Below are 12,928 nucleotides of genomic sequence, written 5' to 3'. Positions count from 1 at the left end.
AACTGGCAAAAAAAATTAGGGAAAAATGGCAATTCATTCTTCAAACCTAGAGTTCTTTAATTACTAACCAAGTCCACCGTTTTTTCACATGGCTATTTGCTGTTTGCATTGCTTCTACTGTAAACTCTGTTCGTGTCTTTTGTCCGTCGTTCTATGGGGTGTTAATGTTTTTCTTATTGATCTGTAACCATGTACAGTAAGATATTTTCCCTTTGTTATACTTTCTATAAATATTTTTCTCATTTGCTATTTGCGTTTTAACTGCATTTATGATATTTAACACAGAATAGCTCAAAAATTTTTACAGTCAACTCTACTGATCTTTCTTTGGCTCTCCTTCATGGTTTTTTCCCGTCTTCAAGAAACTTAAATATACAACTGCAATTCCTTTCAGTTAAAAAAAAAGTATACTTTTTAGATTTAACTCTTTAATCCACCGAGAGTTGGCTCCCCACTTTCCTGCCCCAAGTGTCTTTTCATAACAATTTCCAGGTACTTAAACCAAGGCATCCTGCTAGGCTTTCTGGACATGATCAACCATGGTGTACGCTGCTAAAGTACCAGGCATGTTAGGGACCATTTGCACCCAGTACTGCTAATTCTCACCACAAGCCTGTAAGGGACATGATACTCTCCTTTGTATTATAAGCAAAGGAAGCTGGAGGCAAAAGGCTAAGGCAAAAGGCTGGCTAGAGGCATGTAGGCAAGTATTTGAACTTAGATCTGCCTGGCTCTAAAGCCTGTATTTTCTCCACCGTGCTGTGCTCTCCAAAGTTCTCTCTCTTTCTTCTGACATCCTGTAACTATTTCCTATCTGAATTATATGGCACCCCGACTACACTGTAAGGGTCACAAACATCAGCAAGCAGCATGAACAAGGGGCATGGGCCAGGCACAACCCAGTGGGGAGCGGGGACCAGGAGAAGTGGAGAGCACGGGGCCGCACACAGGTGGGAGCCGCTCTGCAGCTCCCTCACCGTTCCCCTGGAGTTGCCCGACCTTCTGGGTTTTCCAGGGAAACTGATAACGGGATTTTTATATGAAATCTCCTGAGTTATAAATTTTGGCAACTAACTCAGTTTCTTTAAAAACCCTGGGAAGTATATAAACAAAACAAGTCTGAGGACCAGTTTCCGCTTAAGAGCTACCCAACTGAGCCGCTGGTGGACCCCTCACATGACTCCTTCTTTTATGCCCATGTCTTATCATCGTATGTAAGCTCCCAAGCAAGGCCACACGTTATCTGCCAGGCTTCTTTGATGCCCCTTTGCCATTCCACATGGTAGTGCCTGAAACAAAGCTCAGGACAGATATGCTGCTTCAAGTATCATATTCTTAATCTCAGTGATCCCAACGCAATCAGAAAAGGCCATGGACGCAAAATATGCTTCCAAATTAATGATCTTAGTCAACAGTGAGACATTTGGTTTTCCAAGTCATCTCTGATCTCCTAGGTGAGCTACTTACTAGAAATTTTTCCATCTTCTTACTAAGAAGATGCTTATAAAAACAAAACACGAGCAGAAAGGTCAAACAAAACAAAGTAGAAGCCCTCTACCTGTTTCTCATTTCCCAAACTCACAAGAAGCACCCGACATACACTAACTATTATTAGTTTCTTCATTGGAGGCATCAGGAAAGGCTTCGAGGCTACAGTGGTCCCTTGAAGCCTGGAGAAGACTTAAGTTAATGAGAAGGTGGAGAGCATGCCTAAGGAGCAAAGAGATAGTTCAGCAGAATAGTGCAATCACACAGGGAACAGTGAGACACCAAAGTTGGTGGGGCATAGATTATGTAAAGATTTGACAGTCTGGCTGAGGAGTTTACATTTACGATTTGTTCCAGTAGGAGCAAATAAAGACTTTTGAGTTGGAAAACAAAGTGATGAAAGCAGTGAGCTCAATCCTGGCTCTCTGTGCCTCTTTCTCTCTTCTTTTGCCCTGAATTGATAATGGTGCAATTCCATAGCTTTACATATCATCTAGATTATTAGTTTCAATTCAGTTCAACAAATAGTTGTCTGTGCAATGTGGAGCAAGCGACAGAACACGGTGCCTCAGCCACCTCACCTGTACCATGGGGATAACAGCACTATCAACCTGACAAGATTACTGGAGGCTGCATGTAAAGCACTTAGAACAAAGCCAGGCACAGAGTCGGTACTATACACTTGTTATTGCTCACCATCCCTTTACTGTTGTTATTGCTGTTGTTATCCTGACAATTCCCAAATGACACCTCTAGCACAGACCTGTCACGTGAAGCCCAGACTTCATAGACAATGTCCTACTTTACATTTGGAAGTCTCAAGTATCTCGAACATACCATGTAGAAGAAGGAACTCTGGATTCCCTCTACAGACCCTCCCTAAATAAGAGCAAAATAAAAAGCAAAACCCCCTGCTCCTTCTCCCTCTGAGTAAACAGCACCTCCATCCACCAACTGCTCAAGCCAGAAACCTGGTTCACCCTCCAGAACATACCTCAAATTCATTCACTTTGTTCTTCCCCACTGCCACCACCTGAGTCCAAATCAGCAGTCTCCCACTAAAAATACGGAAACAGGGCTTCCCAAATAAGATCTGCTAAAGGCGCAGTGGTTGAGGGTCCGCCTGCCGATGCAGGGGACGCGGGTTCGTGCCCCGGTCCGGGAGGATCCCGCGTGCCGTGGAGCGGCTGGGCCGTGAGCCGTGGCCGCTGGGCCTGTGCGTCCGGGGCCTGTGCTCTGCGGCGGGAGGGGCCGCAGCAGTGAGAGGCCCACGTACCGCAAAAACACAAAGAACAAAATAAAAATATAAAAATACAGAAACAACCTTTTTATTTTATTTTATTTTTAAATAAAATACACACACACACACACACACACACACTGCTAAAGGCTGGGACGTAATGATAAACAAGACAGAAGTCAACCTTGCCTATACAGCATTTACAATCTACTGCTAGCTCATACTTTCCTAAAAAGTAATGTAGACAAAGATAACAGAATCGAAGACAACCTTGAATATCCATATTTAAGGGGTGTAAAGGGAAAAAAACCTCAAAGGAGTCAGAGAAGTAGCAATGAGAAAAGTGTGAGAATAGCTAAGATAATACAATATTTCAGAAGCCAATTAAGAGAAAGAAAAGGCAGCTAACAGATGGCTAAGTTTCAGGCAGAGAGGTGCTGGACACTGGTGACCAACGTTACAAAGAAGAGGAGAATGATGATTGAGAAAAGGCCAGAGTATTCGCTCTTTAGGACAGTGGTATAGTATATTAGCACTGTGGTGGGATGGAGCTAGAGAGCAGGTGTTCCAAAAGTAAGTTAAGTTGTAGGAAAGGGAAACTGCAGATAGAGACAACTTATCCCAGAATCCGTGCTTCAAAATCAAGAAAAAACCAAGATGTTAGAGTGCCTGCAGAATCAAGCAAAGGGTGTTCTCAAGATGGTAAGAGATAGAATAGAAATTTCCCTAGCTCTCCAGCCCAAGAATCAGATACATGGTAGAGCTGCTTGACAAGGATGGTCAAGGCTTTTTTGCAGACTGAAATGATATTTGAAAACTAAATGCCATCATGTGCTACAGCCACTTAGCCTGCTGGAGCCAAGTGTCCCTTTACTTACCCTACCTCCCAACTTATGGCCATGCCAAAATGTTCCCCTCTCCTCTTTTTTAATCATTTCTTTCCAGCTTGTTTTCCCAATCAAATTGTGGTGTTGCTCTGCCCTTGAGAACCTGGCTGGCTTCTAGACAGCTTCATCGATCATCAAAGCTTGCAGCTATATTTGGACAGAAAAGTTGTTCCTACAGCACTGATGTAAGAACACAGCTGGACTTTTTGTTCATAGTGGTAATGTATCTTTTAAATCTGACATAAACAAAACATATTAGTTACGGAAATTATGGAGACAGAATAAAGCTAGGACCTCACAAAGTCATCTCTACAGTTAGTCTGCTGACTCAAACCACGCTTGCAAAGATGGCATCCTCGATATCAATCTGGAAAACATTACTTTAGAAAAAGAAGCAGCTGTTTCTGAAATAAGATCTGCTAAAGGAAGAGGCTAACTGGAAAAGCAAAGATTTGAAATGACCGAGGTTATCTGTTCAAAACAGCTTTGAACTCGCTTGCCACACACAAATCTTTGGGTTTTTATCAAACTCTTTTCCTGACTTTTGACATGGATTTGGCATGGAAGGTTCTAGCGAGGTGAGTGAGAATACTAAGTACGAGGGACTGGCACGTGCAATCAATCATCCTATACCGGGCGAACCCAGTGATTGTAAAAGGCAAATGCAGTTTACAGTGAAACACCTGCTGACAGTGTTTGTTGTTCAGATTTGTTGTTGATATAGTATCAGTGGTGGGGTGTGGGTCAGAAGTTACTGAATTTAAGCAAAAACAAGCTTGGCTTTACACTGACTGTTACGGTCATTCTAGCCACACTGAATGTGCCTTAATGTAATGAAGATGCCATTCTTGGTGATATAATGTTTCCAAGCAATGCAACTTACAGGAACTGCTATTTTGAAAGAGCTTCCACTCAACACTGTAGCACCAGAAATAAACACTCTCCTTCCTCAAAGAGCGTACAGAACAAATTCCACGAAGCCTGACATTCAGCTGACCCCAGTCACCAGCAAAAGTGCAGGGTTCTCCAGTCATCCATTAAATCAGAACATTCATTCCCAAACCATTCCGGGACAAAACCTGATCAGACATAATCTCCCACACCCACCCCTGCGCCCTTCCACTGTGTCCGCTGGAATTCTCATTCAATGATGAGCAAACACCCCCCTAGATCCGCAACCTCATGTGCTCTGAAGGTTCCCTCTACTTCCTTGTCCTAATCAAGAACTAGGTCTCTCCAGAAGATTTCAAATTCCCTGAAACTCTCTCTCCTGTGGAAGCTGATCACGTCTCTCATATCTACAGAGTCAGGGGATACTCCTTATTAACACTTTCAGACCATTATTCCCATGCCTCTCTTAAAAATACCTGCTCCTCTGAGCTCCTGTCGTTAAAGCTGTCCACCTCCCTTCTTCTCTGCCTTGGTCCCAGGAAGTATAACAACCTCCTAATTGGTCTCCTGGCTTCCACTCTTGCTCCTATCTAGCCCGAGCTCCACGCAGTAGCAACTGACCTTGTAAAATTTCAATCGGAACATGTCACTCTTCTGCTTAAAACATTTCAATAGCTTCTTGATGTACTTAAAATAAAATCCGCTCCTTCCTGAGGCTCAGGAGTCTCAGCGTGATCTGGCCCTGCCCCACTCCTCCTATCTCATCACTTGCTACTCTGCTCGCTTGCTCACTCTGCTCCACTGTGGGGCCTTCTCCTCCTTCCTCAAACTCACTAAGCTCTTTTCTGCCTCAGCTAAGCAGTCATCCACCATGAAAATGTGGCTTATGAAAGATGGAAAAATTACCAGAAGGCTTAGGAACAGTTTTTTAGAGTATGGCAAAGTGGAGGGAAAAAAACTCTACCATTGAGACAACGTTTAGAAAAAAGTTTGCAAGCAGAACCCATACCTAATTGGGGCACACAGAAACCTGACGAATCACTTTGGAAAAGGTTGTTCTCCCAAGACGAAAAGTACTATCAGTGGCAATACGAAACTGGGAGGCTCTCTGCAAAAATTAATTATTCCCAGTGGCAGTCAGGACATGGATTCTAGCCTGAGACAAGGCCCCAAGGAAGCAAATGATGATTCCAACTCCCAAAAGGTCTTGTGTCGGTAGAGAATTCAGGTCCTACCAGGACTATTTATCTTTATCTGCTTAAACATGCACAAATTAATTTCTCACTCACTCACTTATGCTCTCCAAACCACTGCATGACCCTACAGATAGGAGCTCAAAAACTCAGCCACCATTCCTGACCCACAGGCCACTTTACCCTCTCAGAGTCTCCTTTGTACTCCCTCAGTGAATGCCATTCACAGTCCAAGGCAAACTTGGAGGTTGGCTTTTTCTTTTTCGATTTCCACATATGAAAAGTCACCGTAGCATCCACCATTTATAACAGCTTAAAAATTCACTGATTACTGCAACGACTTTCATAGTGCCTTTCACGGGAAAACTTCTCTGTTACTCCCATAAAGTAGCTACCAATTATCATCCCCATTTACAAAAAAGGAGTAAGTATAAATGAGGCGGATAAGTGCTTTTTACAAACGTCAGTAAATAGGAAACAAAACCTGATTTTCTAAATTTCATTAAGGAATGTATTAAAAAGATGATGGTTATCAACAATTTCTTTCAAGTAGGTCTTGTAATTTCTCAGAACAGATGCTGTAATCAGAAGATGGACTAATGAGAAGTGTGGATGCCCGGAAGAGCCGCAGCGGGGGTTCTGGCTGAGCACCACTCCATGAAATACTACACAGTCCAGTTCATCCAATTTTCAAATGTAAGCTAGTCAGTTTATATTATTTTGGATTCCAATATCCTCACTTCTTCCACAGTCCTGGAAAAATATTGGTATTTATGATCAAACTGACCTTTTCATACTCCACTCTTCCCAGTAGTGTGTAAAAAACCAATTAGCAAGGGAGGTACTAGGAACCCAAACGCACTGGGAACTCTCAGAACCCCTACCGTTACAAGTAGTTTTACAACCATCTCTTTTGGTGATATGAACAGAGTTCACATCCTTCAGAAAGTGCTAGAGAGAGGAACGGTTAGAGAAACGTCCAACTGGCCTCAACTCAATCACCTCGAGATGGATAGAAGCCCCTCACGTTTTCAGGATTCAGCTGAAGGACAGAGCTTACGAACGGGTAATTTTCTAGAAAACAAGGCTTTTGGCATCCAAACCTTCAGTGCATCACAAACTTCCTATTATCTAATACCCACACCCCCCAACTCAGCCATCACTGTTTCTATGGTAACCGACAGAGAAATAGCAGCCTGCCAAATGGCTTTTGTAGTTCCTTTTCCAGCTTGTTTTTCAGTATAGAATTAAAACTATACTGGGAAAAGGACCAGACTACTCTTTACAACAGGGACACGATGCAGTTTGAAAAGTACAACTGGGTTTGGGACACGAGCGTAGAAAAGCTTTAACGAGCCCAGCTTGGGAGAATAAAAAAAGTTCTTGGGGCTTCCCTGGTGGCACAGTGGTTAAGAACTCACCTGCCAATGCAGGGGACATGGGTTCGAGCCCTGGTCCAGGAAGAACCCACATGCCATGGAGCAACTAAGCCCATGCGCCACAACTACTGAGCCTGTGCTCTAGAGCCCGTGAGCCACAACTACTGAGGCCCGCATGCCTACAGCCTGTGCTCCGCAACAAGAGAAGCCACCACAGTGAGAAGCCCGCGCACCGCAACGAGGAGTATCCCCCGCTCGCTGCAACTAGAGGAAGCCTCTGCGCAGCAACGAAGACCCAATGCAGCCAATAAATAAATAAATTTACAAAAAAAAAAAAGGTTCTTAGTTTCTAAAAAATGTCTACTGAGGTATATTTGGAAAGCTTTATTTTTGTCTTAAGACAGTGTATCCTGACATTGGCCTGAAGATGGATATGATGCTATTCATTCAGGTTGAACTGAATTAACAAAAGAAGGGATGGGGTGAATGCAAGAGCAAGTCTACTATGCCCCCAAGTACCTTATTATCATTAAAGGAAGTGGTAATTGACTCTAAAATCAAAATGAATGAGCAGGAGTTGACAAACTTGGACCAGAGGACAGTGAAACGAGGATCAGCATCTTGGAGTGGAGTGAATGTTAATCCTAGGGGTGACGCATGCATGAAGCTGCCTGAGCCATCTGCATGAACCAGAGGGGCACTGATGCTTAGGAAACAAAGATCTCCTTACCATCTCAGCACAGCGAGAAATTGTTAGGAATGCAGTGTGTGGAACTGGGGCAGCTTTCAGAAGATCAGCAGCTATAGAGAACTACTACTTAAGGTGCCAGACTGCAAAACAAACAGCTGCTGCAGGGGTGGAGGAGTTTGAATGTTAAAAAAAAAAAGGCTAATTCTGTTTGAAAGTGGCCCCAAACAGATGCTTTTCTGTCTCAAAACTGCATACTTGAATGAGGTACAGGCAATCTCACGATTCCTCTATGTCAGCTTTAGGTGAGAAACTTTGACTCAAGTCAAGCAGGTATTACCTTCTTCTCCTCTGATAGTTTAAAACGAACTGGATTTTGAAAGAGATGCCCTCCCACAACCTCTAGCACACTCCAAATGTCTTGATGACAGACATGAAAATTACAATCTATAGCAGCATAGCGAGACAGGTTCCTAGGAGCTACAGAAAGTCAAGACTCCTACAAATTCCACACAGAAGACTAATTTATACTTTCTATTTTATGCTTTTACTTTGAGTTGTACAATATGAATCATGAGCCATGTTCTCAAAGCTATCACCACAGTTGAGAAAGAAAAGTAGACTGATTTGCAATAAACTTTTCCTTTCAATCCTTCAGAAAAGGGATCATTATCCTGTGATAAAGATGATGTACTCTAAGATACATTTCCAAGGATGTCAACTCAAAGAAAGGCTTCTGCACTTTAAGTTTAGCTAGATTTGTGGAGCCCATGATTTTTAAAATCTGTTAAAGAAACTTGAAGAAATCCTTCCAAAAGTTCAAACCTGGGTTTTGATTATCCAAGAATGGACTTTATGGGTTCTGGAGGAAAAAAGTAATTTTAAAACTATATTCATTAATGCATGATTATAATTTCCCCATCTTAAACAAAAGCCAGATTTGAAGGAATACACAACTGCATCAAATTCAATCATAGTTAAGACTATGCTGGAAGCCAAAACTTATTAGAGTCAGTAACCTGACATACTGACACATTTATATTTCTTCCCAAATCTGTTTCTTCAGTCAACTTTGTTTCAGACAAATTTTCTTACTTATCAGATCTGTATTTTCATCAAATCAGCTACCATAGTTACAGTGCAGATTCCCCTGCTACTAGTGGACAATTAAAGGGACTTAACCACATTTTCAGTGTTTCATGGCCTGTGCTTTCACTCATGTTCACCAAAATAGACTCTAAGAAGCCTTGAGAAGACAATGTTTCAGTAAGTATGGTCACAGAGATTTTGTTCCAAATGGTTGCCTTCAGAAACAATGCTAAGTGGTAGTTACATTTTCCATCCACACACGAACCTATAACATAACTGAATTATATTACCAAGAAATAGCTCTTGATCACCATGAATACGTTTTTATATGAGAAAATGAAGACCTTCAGCTGCCTAGAGGGGAAAAAGAATAGTGGTATTCTGGGCACCGGAACACTGTTAACGCTTAATAGTTGGAAACTGCTGGTACAGCAAAATTAATTATCCAGAAAGCATGCTTTGGGAATTTTTAAGCTTAAAATCTATAAACAGGCCAAAAATGTTTTTAAAAAGGGATGATGGTGGTGGTGGTGAATGTACGTGTACAGAGAAGCAGTAACTGAATACTTAAATACTTGGCAACAAAGAAAACAGCAAAGACTTGGAGACTCGGATTACACCAAAGATTATATTGGACACACTACAGCTTGTTTTCCAATCAGAAAGCTGGACGGATAGCTCCGGGAGGGGGGCAGAGCACTAGCACGGGACAGATCAGGAGCTCCAGCAGGGGAAAGATGACTTCACCTTACTTATCCATTGCTATAGCCCCAGCTCCCAGGACCATGCCTGGCAAAAAGTTTGCGTTCTGTATGCCTGGCTTGAGAAGAGGGTCTGAACTTTAAAATGAGACACGTGGTGTTTCTCCACTATTCATACAACAGGAGACTTACTAAGGGCAGGATGAATTCTTCACATGTGTGAACCTGGGATTTAACTGAGTGGAAGCCTACATACGAAAGCATAACCATACCTTGCTTCTCAGGTGGTACTCCCTGGTACATGAGAAGGCTGCCTGCCAGTGAAACCGTGAAGGTATTCAAAGTGCTCAGGGAGCAAGTTCCCTCAGTAAGTCACTGGCAACTGACAATCCCTCACTAACACAGACTAAAGTTTCTGTGCAAACAAAAGCAAAGAAAACCCAGTCAACAGAAAATATACCAATGAAGGGTGCTTAATGGCATAAATGCAAAACAACACAATATGCTTCAGAATTCCATGCTTGGAAACCCAGATACGTGTCAGAAAAACAGCCCAAAGAAGTATATCTGATGCAGAACAGACACAAGCACTGACTGCCTGATAATTATGTGGTCTGGATTAGGTCATACTCAAAACACAGCCTTGTAGGCCTTCCACACTGACTGGGTCTGGTTTAATGTTATAAACAAAATGACTGGGAACCTTGGTTAGAAAAAAACCACAAATCCTGGAAATAAGATAATTTGGTAGAGATTTGCTCTTTTCTTAGAGTTTCTACTATCCTTCTATCTACCTTAGTCCTAAAGTTCTATACTTTTTGATTTAAAAACACGAACAGCCCTCGTATCCCTCAAATGTCTTGTAATATAGGTAAGAGCTGGGCTGGACAACTAAAGTTATTCTACAGTTTAGCCACTGCTTGTCTGATAATCTGGCTTGAATTTCCTCTCTGAAAGAGTTACAGAGCCATCTGGATTTCAGGAACAGGCTAAGAAGGCAATGAGGATGCATGTGATGCTCTCTCACAAAAGAGAGGCAACACTGCCATGAAGAACACTTACTTAAAATTTCAGGGGTATCTTCCTTGAGACTCCCTTCCTTTGCCTCCTTGCCCCCACTAACTTGAACCTTGCCTTTATAAGCCCTCCTTCCTAGCATTTATCATAATTCCAATTACTTGAGTAATTAGTAGTATCTGTATACCCCCGTTTCCATGTGGACAGGGACCATGTCTGTCCTTTCCACCAATGCAAATAAGCCTCTAGCATGTGGCACGCGGCAGGCAGTTTCTGTTGCATAAGTAAATGAACGAATGGCTTCTCTGGAAGTCAAAAGTTAACCATGGGGTAAGCAATCAGTTGAAAATGTTTCATCAACAAAACACATACTCCAATCCCCTAAATCCGAAAATAGGAGCCTTTTAGAGCTCAGTTTTTTTCACAGAATATTAGATGGCAGGAGGAACATAAAATAAATAGACTACTCACTGGTGGGGGCTTCTTCCTCATCTCAAACATGCGTGTGGCACCAAAACTGAGTGAAGCAATGATGGGGCACCTCCCCAACGAAGGTTCGTCATCACTATGCCAGTCCACGCTGTCCTTCTCATTTCGGTAAAGATTGCAAAGCAAGGAGTTGAAGGTGTGGCCAGTGTTCTCTTCAATTTGGTTCTTCAGCATGAGCAGCACAGGATGCCACTGCAATCAACAGGCCAAGAAAAGGGGCAGAGACAGTTCACTAAGACACGAGGTGGCAGCCACGTGGAAAAATAGGAAGGGCAAAATCAGTCATGTTATAAACAGGGGCATGAAATAAGCAAACCAGCGGAAACGTAATAAACATAAGGCTAGTAGTTTAATTCTCTCCTGTTATTTCTATTTTGAAGCAAGCTGACCTCTACACTTTTATTAAGGTACTAAATTTGGTATAGAATGTCATGAAGACCAGGCCTATCCACCCATCTCATCCTTTCCATGTTAAATATATGACACTCGCAGAGAAGCAACTGTCAATACACTCAGGGCAGTCACCTCAGTAAGTCACTGAGGTATCGTGTGGAGCAGTAAGCCTGGTTTGTCACCACAGCTGACGGGCCACCAAGAGTTAGCAGATGCAGACTGAGGCCTGAGGAGTGAAACAACTCTCCTGCTGGGTGGCCCTCTGTTCCATTCCTATTTTATCAGGAATGGCAGAACTGCTCTTTAAAAAAGGTATTTAATATTTCCAGAGTGGCAAACTTCCTAAAAACAGAACCTAGAGGGGAAAAACATTCTACAGAATGGAATCATAGCATGGCTGTGCTCTACAGAAGATTTAAACAGAGACCACAGCCCTGCCTGCTGAGCACCGAGTTCACCCCTGTTTGTATGCGGAGCTCAGCATCTTGCCACACATACTTTAGGAAGCTATGACCTCTAAGCTTGGGTTGTAGTTGGGGGCTACAATGAGCACAGCTCTGGTTGTGGTTCTTGTTAGAACTCTATGTCCTGCCTCCAGGAAACCTCAAGTGCTTTACAGAGCTTCCTGGAGAACAGGAGTTCTCACACCACTAGCAAAGATTATTGAGGTGGGAATTCCCTGGAGGTCCAGTGGTTAGGACTCCGTGCTTTCACTGCTGAGGGCCCAGGTTCAATCCCGCAAGCCATGAGGCACGGCCAAAAAAATAATAATTACTGACGGCCCCAAAGAACTTCTGTATGTATGGGTTACAGCTACAACAGTTACCATATTAAAAATTAAGACTAAAAAAAATTTTAATTTTTGGTTAATTCATTTAAAAAATAACCTCATTACATGTTAACGTATTATTTTATGAAAATTAACTATTTTCCAATACAAAAAATTGGTGAGAAGAGTGGCACTGTTTTGCAAATCTCTTTAATGTCTGACTTAATAGTTGATTCTAATATCTGCTTCTGCATTTAATCTGTTACAATATGTTGTTTCTGTTGAAGCATACGAAGAAAACTGCCTTCACACAGGTATGTAGTTAGAAAAAGGAAGAATCTTTTATAGCCTTTTCAAATAATTGTAAATATTCTTTGACATTACACCAAAACTCAACTGAACTGATTTCTTAAAGGTTAGATGCAATGGGGAATCTGAAACTATATCAACAAACGTTTCATATTGTTACATCTAAGTCCACTGGTCTAGAGTGCACTTTGAATGGATGTTTTAATCTTGCATGATTCTGTAACATCAAGCATTGGTCATTTGGAAAATATTGGCTGAGTTATGCAGACCCTTTTAATACTGACATATTTTGTTATACAATAACAAAAAAACATCTCCAATATCAAAAAATCAAAAAACCACTGATCTCTTCAGAAAAAGCTAAGTAAAGGGAAGAGGTCAGGCTCAAGGTGGTG

The 12,928-nt window shown here is 42.1% G+C and overlaps 1 protein-coding gene across 2 annotated transcripts in view; it reads right to left on the bottom strand.

The window, feature by feature from the left end:
• Positions 1-12,928, bottom strand: part of ALKBH3 (alkB homolog 3, alpha-ketoglutarate dependent dioxygenase) — a 70,962-nt gene that overhangs the window by 41,040 nt on the left and 16,994 nt on the right. For both annotated transcript variants that reach the window (XM_060018747.1, XM_060018746.1), the window contains exon 8: positions 11,045-11,254. In XM_060018747.1, the coding sequence (XP_059874730.1) occupies positions 11,045-11,254 (210 nt within the window). The remainder of the gene's footprint in view (positions 1-11,044; positions 11,255-12,928) is intronic.

This window comes from Delphinus delphis, chromosome 8 (genome assembly GCF_949987515.2).
Source record: "Delphinus delphis chromosome 8, mDelDel1.2, whole genome shotgun sequence".
In the NCBI taxonomy this organism is placed as follows: Eukaryota; Metazoa; Chordata; class Mammalia; order Artiodactyla; family Delphinidae; genus Delphinus; species Delphinus delphis.
Note: the sequence above shows the minus strand (reverse complement) of the source record. Positions and strands in the feature narration are given on the sequence as shown.